The sequence below is a fragment of the Amborella trichopoda genome, chromosome 6 (assembly GCF_054954075.1).
Source record: "Amborella trichopoda isolate Santa Cruz 75 chromosome 6, AtrichopodaSantaCruz75HAP2 v2.0, whole genome shotgun sequence".
NCBI classification, from domain to species: domain Eukaryota; kingdom Viridiplantae; phylum Streptophyta; class Magnoliopsida; order Amborellales; family Amborellaceae; genus Amborella; species Amborella trichopoda.
Window position 1 is genome coordinate 6358268 of NC_142341.1, and position 14319 is coordinate 6372586.

Here is a 14319-nt window from a genome sequence, read left to right on the forward strand (position 1 = left end):
TAAAATAGTTGGATGCAGAACTGATTCCTTGCCTTGTATGTATTTTAGGCCTCCTACTCATGTCCAAACACCATCCAAGATCAATATAGGATCCAAATATGATAAGGTTTCAAATGAAACTAAATCCCCATCTTTAGAAAATGAGATATTTATCCTCGGGGGGATGAATCACATTGATTAAGTGCACCTTGTCTAATTTCACTGTATATTACATGTATTTGTTTCTTATCCCTTCTCGGGTGATCCAATTTTTGGAAGAGAAGATGAGAGCATTCTTTGGGGTAATACTAACAATATAGTTAGGCATCATATAGTTATGTGGGATAAGGGGTACACTCTAGAGCAAGAAGAGGGTGGCAATAAGGAAATTAAAGCTCATGAGTACAAGCTTGCCTCCATGATGTTGTTTTTATTTTTTTGGGTAATTCAGTAGGGAAGACATACCCTATCTGTTTTTTCATGTAAATTAGGAGTTAGGTTTTTTGAAGGTGTTAGTAGGGTGGTGTTAGTAGTAGGAATGGATGTTGGGTAAGTGTGGATATTAAATGTCTTATGAGTGCTTGTAAAATGAAATAATATAGTGGAAGATAAACTCAGTGGGAGTATGGCCCCTCGTGGATCATACTATGAAAACAATGTTTGCTGATACTGAATTGAGCTTGACGAGCTAGGGCAGTCAGTTGGAAAAACCTATGTTATATGGGCATAGAAAATTATCCGATAAGGATTCTAATAGGTCATCCCTTGATGAGGTCAGAGTATGCCTGGATGAGTGAGCCGAAGGACTGTGTGACCCTTGTGTGTGATGGTAGTCTTCAGAGATGGCAGTCAAAGTCTCATCCACGAGCCATCACACGGCATGTATAATGATAGCCGTTTCGAGAAAGCGACCGCATTAGTCTTCCTTTTAATGAAAACCACAATGTCGTAACTACGTATGAGGTGCTACCACCACTACCCTAGCCCCTTTTTTGAGATATCACTGCCACAAAAACTAATTATGGAGTGTAAGTGGTGGGGACAAAGTATGCATGGAGCATAGATCAACATTAAGAGCCCGATAAATAGACCTTACTATCTTATTCATGAAGATACATCATTGTAAGACTCTTAAACTAAGACATAGTAGAAGTCTTTTTAGAAGACGTGACCAAACGAGCTCTTGGTTTGATAAATGGCTAGGAGAAATGCCTCTTTGAATCGCCTTCGAGGAGATCTTGGCAAAAGTCTACACCCATTAGCAACAGTAAAGAATGAGATTGGGGAAGGACATAATCTAACACGGTCGATCAACTCTTCTCAAAAGAGGTTGTCTGATAGATATATTGAACTGTTTACTGGTCTCGTGGAGATGCTTCAAGAACTCTATTATGTCGGACATAAGCGAGATGAAGTAATTTGGGACCTCTGTACTTCAGGAGAATTCATCGTAAAAATCTCTGTACCGACTCCTCTATGCTGATAGAACGAAACACTATAGTTACTCACTACAAATGGTGTGGAGTCTCCAAGTGCCACATAAGGTCCAAGCCCTTAGGTGGCTTATGGTTCAAAGCATATTCCCCAAAGAAAGAAAGGATTTATAGACCAATATGCGTCTTATGTGTAAAGCAAATAGGGAGTCTGTAAACATTTATTTATTATAAATGCGAATTGGGTTAGGGAAAACAGTTGCTAAACTTGCATCTTAGCAGCCACAATCGGCCCATCATCTACATCAGTGAGTCTCACTGATTTTCTTGTAAATTGGTCATTTTATGTGAGGCATTAGTTGTTGCTGTGATGTAGGTGATTGTAAGCAAAGAGCCTTCAAAATGCTCTAATTTTACACTCATAGCTTAGAGAGACAATATCTTCCAAAATTGATCCAAACAGGGCACAATATAGGTGAATAAGACACAGTCACATTATGCCTTGTTTGGATGGACTAATAAATATGGCATTTTTTTTTAAAAAAATTTAACATATGATTTATTACTTTCTAAAATTGATCTTTGGTGCTATACAAAAGAGGCGAGATGTCTCACAAAATTTAAACCAAATAATCCAAAAAGTTAGAACCAAGTCATTGTTTTTGTAACTTTGAGTTGGCAATCATTTTGTGCTTTGCCCAAACACAAGTTAGGAGAATGTGACGTTTCTTCCTTCCTCCACCCCTCTCTTCTTTTTACATGCTAGTGCGGGAAATCTAAGACAACAATTTGTTCTTTGGGAAATTAATAAAAAAATCTCTTTTTATTTTTGAAATTTAAAGTTAGTCCCATCTACTTTATATTTTTCACTTAAATCCCGTTTTATAGTAAATAGTATATTTTAATTTGATTAATTTATATAGAGCCTAGGCTCTATATAAACCGCACCCTTTTCTATATGTCCGATTAAGGTCAAATTTAGGGCATCTGTGCTTCTCGCCTAATGCACTTGTAAAAAAATAGAATTAATTTAAATAAAATAACCAAAATGCCCCTACAAAGTTCAAAAATTTAGGGGTAGTTTTATTATTTTACTTATTTTAAAATATCTTTTAAAATTTTTTTCTTTTTACAAAGGTAAGACAATGATAAGTATTAACTCCACAAATGTGAGCTCAATTCTTCGATATACATAAGGGAAACTAAAATTAAAATACAATTTACACTCTCAAAAAGTGGGACTTGAGAGTAAAATACAAAATATATAAAAATTATTTTTAAATTTGAATAATAAAATAGGATTTTTAAGAAATAAATAAATTTCCTTTGTTTCTTCCTATTTCTAAACCCTAATTGTGTGAAAAAATCCTGAACTTTCTACAAACCCCACTGGTGTCACAACAACAAAAAGAAATTGTTTTGCTTCTCTTTATTACTTGTGGTAGACAATAATACACTTATGCAAGTGGAGAGAGGGAAATAAGGGCAATTAGTTATTTTCATCCCTTCTATTTTCTTTTTCCTTGCTACCTTTCCTTATTCAAAGGATTATACACTAGTTTTGTAAGATGTGTAAACTTTTCGGTTAATTAGTTTCTATGAACCTTTATTCCTAAATAACTTCTACTCAATCGAGTAACAGAAATTTCTTCAAACTATCATTTTTTAGAAGCATTCTCGAGATCTAATTCTCGTATTTGCTCATTCAATAGGCTGATCCTGAAAATGCTTGGCTCCCTTTTCTTTTTTGTTTGATGTTTACTCTGTCCAAATTTGCATTTTGTTAATTTCATAATCAGGTTTACGCGAGGATTTTCACCCACTTTGTCAACAAATTTGTTACTTGGGTTATTAAGATGAATCCTGTCCATCTATATTCAACGATTAAAACATGATTGGATTACAGATCATGCTTTGCCTTCTCTTAACTTGGTGATTGTGTTTATCTGCAAGGCGCAAAATGTTTGTGCTTTTTGAGGGATTCAGTATCTGTCCTCTGCATGCGTGCGTGTTTGCGTGAGAGAGAGAAGAATGTCCATGGGTTTCATTAAGTGAATGAAGGAACCAGAGTAGATTCCATGGCAGAAATTGGATAGCACCATGTAAAACCACTGGTAATGGCCTGCCTGAAGATCCACTATATGCATTTGTGTCAAAAGTTATTCTCTTTGAATTTCAGTCCTCCATTTTCATTATCCACATGTGCCTACCGCTTGTGATAAATGAGCTTTTAAGTGATCAGCATCGATATACCAAGTACTGATTATTGTTCAGGTTAATTTTCCTTGAATTTTGAAAGTTCATCTCCTCAAGATATTCTTGGCTTAGTATGCTCCTAACCTTCACATGGAATGATACAAAATTATCTTAATGGTTAGCCTGCTGGATTGTCAAATATCGAAGGGACATACGGCTAGAATGAATGTGAACGACAGATTAGACTTTGAAGTAATTCTTGAAGTCTTATTTCTATGTAAGAATGAAATACCAATATTGACATGTTTACAGGATATGAAAATCGATTATCGGTACAACCTACAAAACCTAGTTGATACAAATACAAGAAGGCTAATGTAGGTGACAATGAGAGAAAATTCAGAGCAAATTACAAGGGGCGGGCTCATTTACCTATTGACATAACCAAACAGGAATTACTTGAGAATGGCTTCATAGTGGAAGAGGACCAGGTATTAATATACTTCAACATTCCATTGCTCTTCCTTCTTCAACTGCTTTTTGTATTCAAACCAGTCAACCCCTGCATATAATTAGTGTAAAAGGAAGTGTTATATATGCAAATCAAGACAAGTAAACAGAAGGGGTAGATCAGCTTGGTTAGTAGCAGTAATACTACACACTTAAAACAAGTCTTTGATTTTGGTAACACGAAAATGCATTGCTTACCATCTTTAGCAGCCAAAGACACCATAATGTCATCTATACCCTTCTCCATACCCTTCAAACCACACATGTAAACAAAGGTATTATCTTTCTTAAGCAACTCCCATAGCTCCTCTGCATACTGCGCCATTCGGGTTTGGATGTACATTTTCTCCCCCTTTTCGTTTGTTTGCTCACGGCTCACAGCAAAGTCAACCCTGAAGTTGTTAGGTGCCTTCTCCTGCATCTTTTCAAATTCCTGAACCAAAATAATCTCTTCTATAGGTCATCCAAGCATGCAAGGAAATTCATATTACGTTAGTCACCTATGACTATAAATTGTGCCATGATTATATTCATATGATGTGTGTGTAAATGCAAGATGAGGACAACATATTTTGAGGTTCTTCCAAATTCTTATTTTCATACTTGCCTATTTCTAATCTCTAATCTTTTCATGATAAAATTCATAAATTCTATTCTATAAATCTCCCAACGAGTCCGAATGGCCTTTGTCCCAATGTTTTTATCTCAATAAACTTACTTCCTTGTAGAGCAACGAACTGCTGGTGGGAACTCCCAAGAACAGCCATGCTAGCCCATTGAACTGCAATATAGTTTACCAAAGATCATATAAACATCAAATATGCCCAGCTACCAATCTAACTCGAACAACTCAGTTTTGATAGAGGAGTCAAATTGAATATTACAAACAGGATTGTTACCTTGTAATCCTCATACTTCTCAAAAAACATTTTCCACACGAAACCTCGGAAAGGGGCAATACCAGTTCCTGTTGCAAGCTAGTTTACAGAAAAAACAATAAAATAATTATCGATAAGGAAAGCATGTGAAAGACAGAAAACTTAGAATGATTACATCACTGTAGGTATTTTCTTCTTCCAGTAAGTAAAACCCAGTCCAATGGAATATATGAAAGACCTTAGCCCATTAAAATATATTATACTTCCTCAAAAGCTTGAAGAAAATTACCATGATGACGGTGGCATTAGGATCGGCAGGCATAAGCATTTCTTTCCCGACTGGACCTGTCAGTTTAACTTCCGCTCCAGGTTTCAAATCACCTAAATTTAAAAATAGAGCAACATTATACTTTTCAATAATGTAAATTCCCCAATATGTAAAAAACTTGGGAATTTAATAAAATCATTGAGTGCTTTCTTTTTGTTTGATTTTCTGATAAATATTTAGGTACAAGATGTAAGAATTTCATAAAATCATTGAGTGCTTTCTTTTTGTTTGATTTTCTGATAAATATTTAGGTACAAGATGTTATCACTAGCATTAAAGCTTTAGAAATTGTTTATGTTAGACAAATTGTACAGTATAATCAGATATCTTACACAAAAAGTTTGAACAGACGCCCTTGACTATCTCGCCTTGCTCATTTGTGTACACAAGCCTCTTAACACACAGAGAAACCTGTAGAGTTACAGTTAACCATATCAATGTGCACTCCAGAGCTTTAAACAAAACGTGGGAAACCCTACAAAATCAACTGTTCAGAGAGAGAAAAAGATGCAACTAACTAGATCATGGGAGAGATGGTTCAACAATGAAACACCTCTAATAACACATAGCAACTCATATATATGACGAGAATTGAACTTCGATATAATACATATGCAATCATGGACATTAAAAAAGAGAACAAATAGTGATAAGCACTAACAGTTTTGGAATCACCAAAATCTCCAAGGGCACTGCTGGCAATAGAGTATAACCGCAACTTGTGGGGCTTCCCATTCTTGTCTAGGCCATCAGCAACGACACCAACAGACTGGCCTTCTTTGTAGGGAATTTCCCCTTAAATAAAAAAATAAGCCAAAAAATACAAACAAAAGTCAGATTTTAAGGCTCGATCAAAAGAAGTCAGATTTGAAAGTTCAAGCAGCAGACCTTTCAAAGTGAAGGCATACCATAATCCAATGGTCTATAGAATATGGCACAGAAAAGGGCCAACACCATCATACCTGATGACAGATGGTGCAGATTAACTATAGCGGGGCCCACTGGAATTCATCCAAGTACAGCAAAACCCCACCATACATCAGATGGACGGTGCCCTTTGGATCACCATTTACCATACACCATTGGATTCTTGTAAAATTTTCATCTGATCAAAGCTGAATTATTGAGTTTTAAGAAGATTTACCCTCAGTGCTGAAAACCATGTGCCATGTCTCTCCCGGAGCATCGTCGCCAGTTATCTTTGTGTTCAAAAGGCATCGACCAATGTAAGGCCCCTTGGGTCTGAACTTGTTAGTAACTACTCCTTCCTCATTCTTCTTGTGCTTCTTCTCGACCTTTGCTGGAGCTTCTGTAGTAATTTGTGCTCTTACCGAGAGCTTACTGATTGGAGCGACAATCTTGGCATGTAGGAATGACTCAGAAGATAAGGATTTCCCACTTAGAAAAGCCTGTCATTGAAGCATAAAAGGAAGATAAAAAATTACTCTTAAGAGACCACTCAAAATTCTCTTCATGGAATTGGTACCAATCATAAAGCTTCAAAACTTTTATGTTATTCCCAGTGCCTAATTTTAGCTGGTCAATGTTATTCTAGAGCAAGAATGCCTTTAATCCTCAGACAACAAAACTTTACAAATAGAACTCCTAAAGCTGAAGACATTCTACCTTTCTAAGGGGATAAACTCCTTCAGTCTATTCATAGATATATGGAAATTCATCACAATTGGAAATCATTAGAGCTTAAAAAATTGAATGCTGGGGAATTTTAATTTGGAGGACAAAGCCAATATATCAATAAGATTGTCCACTTTCTTAAGTCTTAACAAAGAAAAGCTTCAGTAACTCAGAGCTTACAGTACATTTAGCATAACTTTTTGAGAAAAACATTCAAAGAACCTAACGGATTGAGTGCCGGTAATTCTAGCTCTACTCAAATCTCAGAATGCAGAAAAGCTTCAGACTGATAAAGAGAGAGCATCCAAAACGTAGGATAAATTCTTCACCAGGAAAGAAGAAATGTGTTTTAACATATTCAGATATATCACTTACCGCAGCAAATACCGAATAACACTTAATTTCGAGAAACCAGTACAGTTTTAAAAAAAGAACAAAAAAAGGAGGAATTAACAATTTAAGAATTCACATTAAAGCTCGTCAATGCCTCTAAATTTAGCAGAAACACTAAATCTCAGCAATTCAGCAGAACCCAACAAACTCTTCCATGAAAGCTCTTACCTTGTGGAAACTGATTCTCTCTGATGAGATGGAGGCCCTGGTAGAGAGAGAATGAGAGTTGGAAGCTGACAGTGAGACTGAAGCAGCTGTAACTGCAGCCATGGTGGAGAGAGAAAGGGAATTGCAGGTATGGGGAGGGTCTCAAATTTGGTTGGTTCTCCAAGTCTTTAACCGGAAAAATTAGAGTTTTTTAGAGAGAGAAAGGAGAGAGGAGAAAGAAAAGAGGTGAAAGGGAGGGGTGTGGCATGAATTGGGTGGAGGAGAAAGATAGGGGAAGGGGAATGGAGTGGTGAGAATTCTGTGGGTGGATTTTTTAGTGGATAAGTCCACCATGCTAAAAACTGCAGCTTTTCAATTTCAAAATGGTGTCCTTTTGGATAATAGTTACTTAGAGCCCACGCTATAACAATCAAATTATAGCCCATCTCAAAAATTTCACTAGACGAAAGTGTTTTAATGCTCAAATATCTTCAAATTGATCATCTCGACATCAAGATACTAGAAAAGATACTAAAAAAAAATAGATTTCAAGTTTTAAAAACAGTGTATATTGTAACACGATTTTGGACCATCAATTTTCAAAATTTTCAAGTTTTCATAGATCTGCTACATCCACACTTTTCTTACAGCTTTAAATTTTATAATTAAAGATTAAAATATATTTTAATGTTTTTATAAAAATTTTCAATATTGAAACCACATTTCTTGACACTGTTTGGAGGTGCGCTTTACTTTGATTGTTTAGAGCTTCGGCTCTATACAAATTACACTCTTTTCGTTTTTGTAATTAGAAATTTTTTTGGAAAATGTTTATAGAAGGTTGTGGCCCTAAACAATTCAATTAAAAAACAAACCTTCAAATCCTTCATCTTGACCTCGAGATATATAGACATTGAGATAAATGGACGCGAAAATAAATGGATTTCGAGTATGGAAAATAATATACAAGTTAAGCAGCTAAAATCTTTGTGATGGCTTTAAAATTTATTTTCTTCTCTATTTATAGAACTTAAAACTTCAAAAATAGTGTGTCTATACACACTTAGAAATATTAAAAATTGATGGCCAAGATAATGTATTGCACTATTTAGAAGTATGCCTTACTTTGATTGTTTAGGATCTCAACCTTATACAAACAGCACCCCTTTTATTTTGCGGATTAGCATGTGGCCCAGCCCGCATATTGTAGAAATACGAGTTTGGTAATAAATATATTTTTTAAATATAATTTGATCCTAACTTTTAAAGAATATATAATCTTTAATATGGAGATCATGAATATGATTTTTTTTTCCTTTGAAAACTAGAAATAATAATTATATTAAAAAAAATTAGAAGGTTAGTTATAATCTTTTTTAGATGGACCACCTGGATGCTTTATACCGTTGGACTCCAGCCCACATGAAACAATTGTTCTTTCGCCTGAATGGAGATGTTTCCTGCAGGGGTGCAGTTGGCATACAGATGCATCCATAGCTGTAGAGGTAAGGTGCACCTCCAAATTTTATCATGGTATATAATTTTAATGTAAAATATTTTTAGGATTATCACAAAATCTATTTTTATATCTAATTATAAAATTTTAAATTTCAAAAATATTTAAAATCAAATAGATCTATAAACATATGAAAATCTTGAAAATTGACGGTGTAAATATGTTTTAAAATGAACTATTTTTTAGAGTTAAAATCCTTTTATTTTTCATGGTCATATATCTCGATGTCGAGATGATCAATTAAAAGATTTTTTAATATTAAAACTACATTTTCCAATGGATTTTTGAGGTACTACATTATAAATAAGGTATATAAACTTTTTCCTTCCTGCATAATCAATTTAGTATACATTTTGGCGATTGACACGTGGCAAAGGAAGAGGGGGTCGTTCGGTGTCCTGGATATCCTTTTGAATGGGTGGTCCATATTTTGTTAATGGAAAATCGCAGCCGTCCATCGCCAATTAGATATTTTTTAGCTTGGGAACATCTAACGGGCTTTGGAAATCACGTGTTCTCATACTCATATAGCATTTCCCGCTCCCTCCAAATCTCTCTCCTTGAGAAAAAGTCGTCGGCTGTTATATATCGGAGGTTGTTACAGTAATGGGCATGGTCCGTTCTATAACACCAATGTCTCATTCACATTATAACATTGAAAAGAGTTTGTATAAGATGTCTATTTTTATTCTAATTTATATGTTTTTTCTACAGCATAAAACTTATATACTTCTCCTTATCCAACTGTCAATTTTGAATGAAGGGCTAAGATTACTCTAATCACAATATCACGTATCTACACTATTTTTATTTTAATGTTTTTTCTATAAACTATTTTGACACAAAATTTTGGATGTCCAATCTTCTATTAAACTCGCATTAGCGAAAAATATAAAAAAAATATTTTCAATAAAATAAAATGACCAAAATACCTCTGAAGGTTTCAAAAGGTATATTGGTTATTATATTTTATCGACAAATTATTTTTAATATTTTTTACGGGTGCGTCCCAATGATAAGATGACACGTGCCAAATTTTATATTTATACAATTTGTATAAAAAAACTAAAAATAAAATACTTTGAAACATCGGATCTAAGATCAAACAGTGAGTGGCTCTCTTGATCAAAATTAGACACTTGGATGGTAGGAGACACATAGATCTTCTATGCTTTAAGAGAAGTATAGAAACCTTTCCCTTTAGTAAAATGCACCTAAAAACTCAAGATGCAAAAAAAAAAACCATGAAATTGATTATCTCCACCTTAAGATTTATGAATGTAAAGAGAAAAATATTGAAGTCCAAAAAATAGTTTATCCTCAACACATTATCTAAACCGTGCAATTTTAATATTTTAAAGTGTCGTTGATCTGTTTGATCATCACCATCTTTGGAACTTTAAATTCATAATTAGGTGTTAGATTTTCATGCAATCGCAAGACTTTCCATCATCACCAAAACTTATCTTTCAACATAATTTTTGAGTTGCATCTTATTTCCCTCACCCATAAAAAAATTTTTAAAAAAATCTCACAAGGTTCTATCTTTTAGCAAAAGTATATAAAAAAACCATTTACTTTTAATACAAGTAGCTCACAATCAATCTTGTACATCAAATTTTAAATTAGATGATTGTAAAAAAGTCATTGACTTAGACTAAAAAATTCAAAAAAAAATTTCTCATACTTCATGAAACACCCCATGCCATCCAATTTAACATCTAAAGGCTAACATCGAACAGCGGACTATCAAATTCAGCCGTTCACCCAATTTCCCAGCCAAAATGAAGAGCCATCTGAAGTGAATACGAGAACACTGATCAGAATAGTCGCCACAGTTTGTATACTGTAGACCATTGAGTATTACTGTTCTTATGATACACACATTTTGTGATGGTTAGTACTTTAGCTCTTCTGCCGATTCATTGTATACTGTAGACCATAGAGTATTACTGTTCTTATGATACACACATTTTGTGATGGTTAGTACTTTAGCTCTTCTGCCGATTCAAGTAAGTATTGGATATATATATATATATATATATATATATATATATATATATTTATTTATTTATTTATTTATTTTTATTATTATTATTTTTTTAAAAAAAAGAATTCCAAACAAACGCATAATTAGATGCATACATAATACATTGAAACCTTTTGAATATCATGCTTGTATTTTCTGGAACTTACTGATATTTTAAAGGCATTTTTATCATATTATGAATTTATGAGTATAACAAAAGTAATATTCAGGCCTTCAAATGACAACCTTATTTCTTAATAATTTGATAACAAAGGTAAGATTCAGGCCGCCTTCAAATGACAATCTATTTCTCTCCTATTTTATAGGACACGAACCGGCAAAGCAGAAACTTATAGATGAGCCAGCAACTCACGCTCAAGCACAGTTGCGCATCCTCATGCACACAGGTTCATGACGTGGTAGGCACACGCATGCTCACGTACAGAGAGAGAGAGCTTTTCAAACTACTCCCCAGCCAGGAACATTACAACAAATTGAAAGCAATCATGGGTTAATCAACTGCAGGAAGAAGATATAATTGAAAGCCAGGATGAAGGTGCGAATCTCCATAGGAGCCAACTCCACCACCAACTTATCAGCATCTACAGGTCCCCCTCTGAACATCATATTCCCAACCTTAGTTTCCCCTTCCACTTTCCAAACCAGTCTCTTTGCCTCCATTTCTGCCCTCTCTTGATTTGCAGAGAGGCTCATCTCAGTTATCTTGCTTATCTGTAATAACAATAAAAGGCACAATCAGGAACGATAAAAAGCACTATCAGGAACAACTTAGCTGAATTCTTCTCCATGGGTTTAGTTTCTTCTTTTTCTTACTTTCTTATTTGGGAATAGCTTCTTTAGCTCAACTTTTGCCAGTACTGAAAGATCCTTATCCTCTCCTGCCTGAAAACACAATAAAAAGCATGCAAAGTACAAGTATTTAGGAATGATACATTGATAAGGGAACAAACATTATAATCACGTATTAGCCTCATGTAGGAAAACTCTCTCTCTCTCTCTCTCTCTCTTTGCATAAATCTGATCCATAGAGAGTACATTACAGGGAATATGATATTCAAACCAGGTAAAAAGGAGGGAAAAAGAAGACCTCATATAAATGGGCTAACCGAAGGAGAACACTTCCATCTTCGAGCTCCTGCAGAAGTATTTAGGAGTGTTACTTTTGACATTTCATTCTCTTTTGACTGGACTATATCAAAATAATGACTGATGAATTAATCCATCTTTTGTTCTGCGACACTAACATGGTCTTCGAGATTCTGATAATAGTTTTTCTCACTTCAGAAAATCATCATATCAATCATACAAAGCACAAAATAAGACATTCTTCACAACAAATGACAGAAGTTTGATATGAATACAATGCTAGGTATTGGAAATGTAAATCTAGCCAACAAAAATAGAGATTGAAAATGTAAACTAAATTCAAAACTTTACAAATATATACAAGTCATTCTTAGATATCAACAAACTATACTAATTTTTCATAATTTACGACTCCATTAAAGTTCAAACTTTTCCTCATCAAAGATAAGTAACTTCCAAGTACCTCGAGCGTAATCATTGCAACATTATCAGGCAAGCTATAGGAGGCATCCATTGCTGAATAGGTTGGTACATGAGAACTGGTCCAGTTATTGCCATCCTGTAAAAAGCGACTAGTACCATTTGAGAAGCATCCCCCACTGAAAGCGTAAATAATAAGTCAAACTAAAAACGAAGGTTTGGCACCTGTTCAGCAAATGCGAGGAGGAGAGGAGAGTATATTTCCTGACCCATAGATCGCCGCCACTGGGCACCTTCTCCAAGAGGATCAATTCGAAGATAAAATTTCCCCTGGACCTGTCAACATATATGCCGAACAATATCAAAGTAAAGATGCAAAGCAAGCAAATAATTTGAATTTTAGACTGGATATGCAACGCATCCAATCAAATTGCAGATGTGTGCAGGTTAGTATCAATAAATGAGTCCAACTTGTGACAAACAACAATGGCTCACTAGGATTATAAGAAAAACTACCATTAAGACTATCGTGAGAGAGATAAGAAAAAGAAAAGTATACAAAGAGACTATTTACTATTAATACAAGGAGGTTACAATCACTCTTGTCTGCCAAATTTCAAATCGGGTGGTTGTGAGAGTGTCATTGCCTAGATCCAAAGCTCCAAAAGAAATAATAAAAAAATCTTGAACTTTGTGGACAACCCGAGCCATCCAATTTGACATCTAATGGATAGGAACAATTGTGAACAATTGTGAACGCCTTATAACAAAGATAAATGGTCTCATAGTATACAATCCCATAAGAAAAAAACAATTATCACCATCATCATCATGAGAGAGGGAGAGAGAGTGAGAGAGAGAGAAAGTCCAAATGCCGTGTTCTTATCAGGTATGCCATTTAGGCCTCCATATGCTATGTAACCTTTTCCAGAATGTAAATAAATGAGAAAATGTTTCTGCAAATGGAAACTTGATGTAATTCAAGCGCCACAGATTATACCTTCAATCTAACAAATCAAGCATATCATACGTTCAGTCTCACAAAATCATCCATTAAGAACAATGAAACATGCTAAAGGAGTTCTAAAGTGAAAAAGATTTCGTTACTTTTATCACTTATAAAAATGCTCTTCAAAATCTATAAAAGATATAAGTGCCACAAGTGACGTATTACGCAGGAAATGCAGTAGAAGAACTTACTCTCAAGCCTTCACATTTGTCGAGGACACAAACAACTTCATCAAGTGCCTCCCCAACCCCTCTTGAATCATCATGCAGCAGCCTCCTATAAAAGAAGAGGAAAACCAAATTCAAAACTCAGGAGTATTGGTTAATACTGATATGAAAGTCAATTATTACTAAAGAGTAATATATATAGAGAGCCATATGGTGATGGAGAATGGTACAAGGTACTCCATAGGGTATCAACCATCCAATCCTGCTGATATTCATTGGAGAAAAACAGCAGCATGGGAAACTGAGACATTCACCCAGGTGCAGTTAATCTCCGCATCATCAAAAATAGATAGTGAATTCCCTTCTGGAGTTCTGTATACATATTCCACTGGAATATGGGTCGCTTTTCAATTGTAATAATGGGTGACATCTGTAGCACTTTCAAAGGAGGAAGTAACCTGTGAGGCATCAATTCAATTTGGCCATCCTTTGTGCTTGATCCTCCCACTGCCCGATCAACCAACACTGAAAACTCCATCTTGTTGTCTTCCACATATATCCCAAGATTAATC

General features: G+C 34.8%; 2 protein-coding genes across 5 annotated transcripts in view; both read right to left on the minus strand.

Annotated features, from left to right (window-relative positions):
• Nucleotides 1-3854: 3854 nt before the first annotated feature.
• On the minus strand, nt 3855-7682 carry LOC18434346 (ferredoxin--NADP reductase, leaf isozyme, chloroplastic). Its single transcript, XM_006844418.4, has 9 exons — nt 7521-7682; nt 6469-6733; nt 5986-6119; nt 5657-5735; nt 5286-5377; nt 5018-5095; nt 4837-4899; nt 4317-4551; nt 3855-4170 (listed from the first exon to the last, which is right to left on the minus strand). The coding sequence occupies exons 1-9, from the start codon at nt 7620-7622 to the stop codon at nt 4103-4105; spliced, it is 1116 nt and encodes a 371-aa protein (XP_006844481.2). The 5' UTR covers nt 7623-7682; the 3' UTR covers nt 3855-4102.
• A 3534-nt stretch (nt 7683-11216) lies between these two features.
• Nucleotides 11217-14319, minus strand: part of LOC18434345 (Glycosyl hydrolase family 38 protein) — a 32138-nt gene continuing 29035 nt past the window's right edge. For all 4 annotated transcript variants that reach the window (XR_016056922.1, XM_006844417.4, XM_020667421.2 and 1 more), the window contains 7 exons: nt 14206-14318; nt 13772-13856; nt 12797-12907; nt 12615-12710; nt 12153-12200; nt 11879-11947; nt 11217-11776 (listed from right to left, as the gene is read on the minus strand). Coding sequence is in view for 3 of the 4 variants with exons in the window: in XM_006844417.4 (XP_006844480.1) it covers nt 11549-11776; nt 11879-11947; nt 12153-12200; nt 12615-12710; nt 12797-12907; nt 13772-13856; nt 14206-14318 (750 nt within the window). In the remaining variant the exon portion in view is untranslated. The remainder of the gene's footprint in view (nt 11777-11878; nt 11948-12152; nt 12201-12614; nt 12711-12796; nt 12908-13771; nt 13857-14205; nt 14319) is intronic.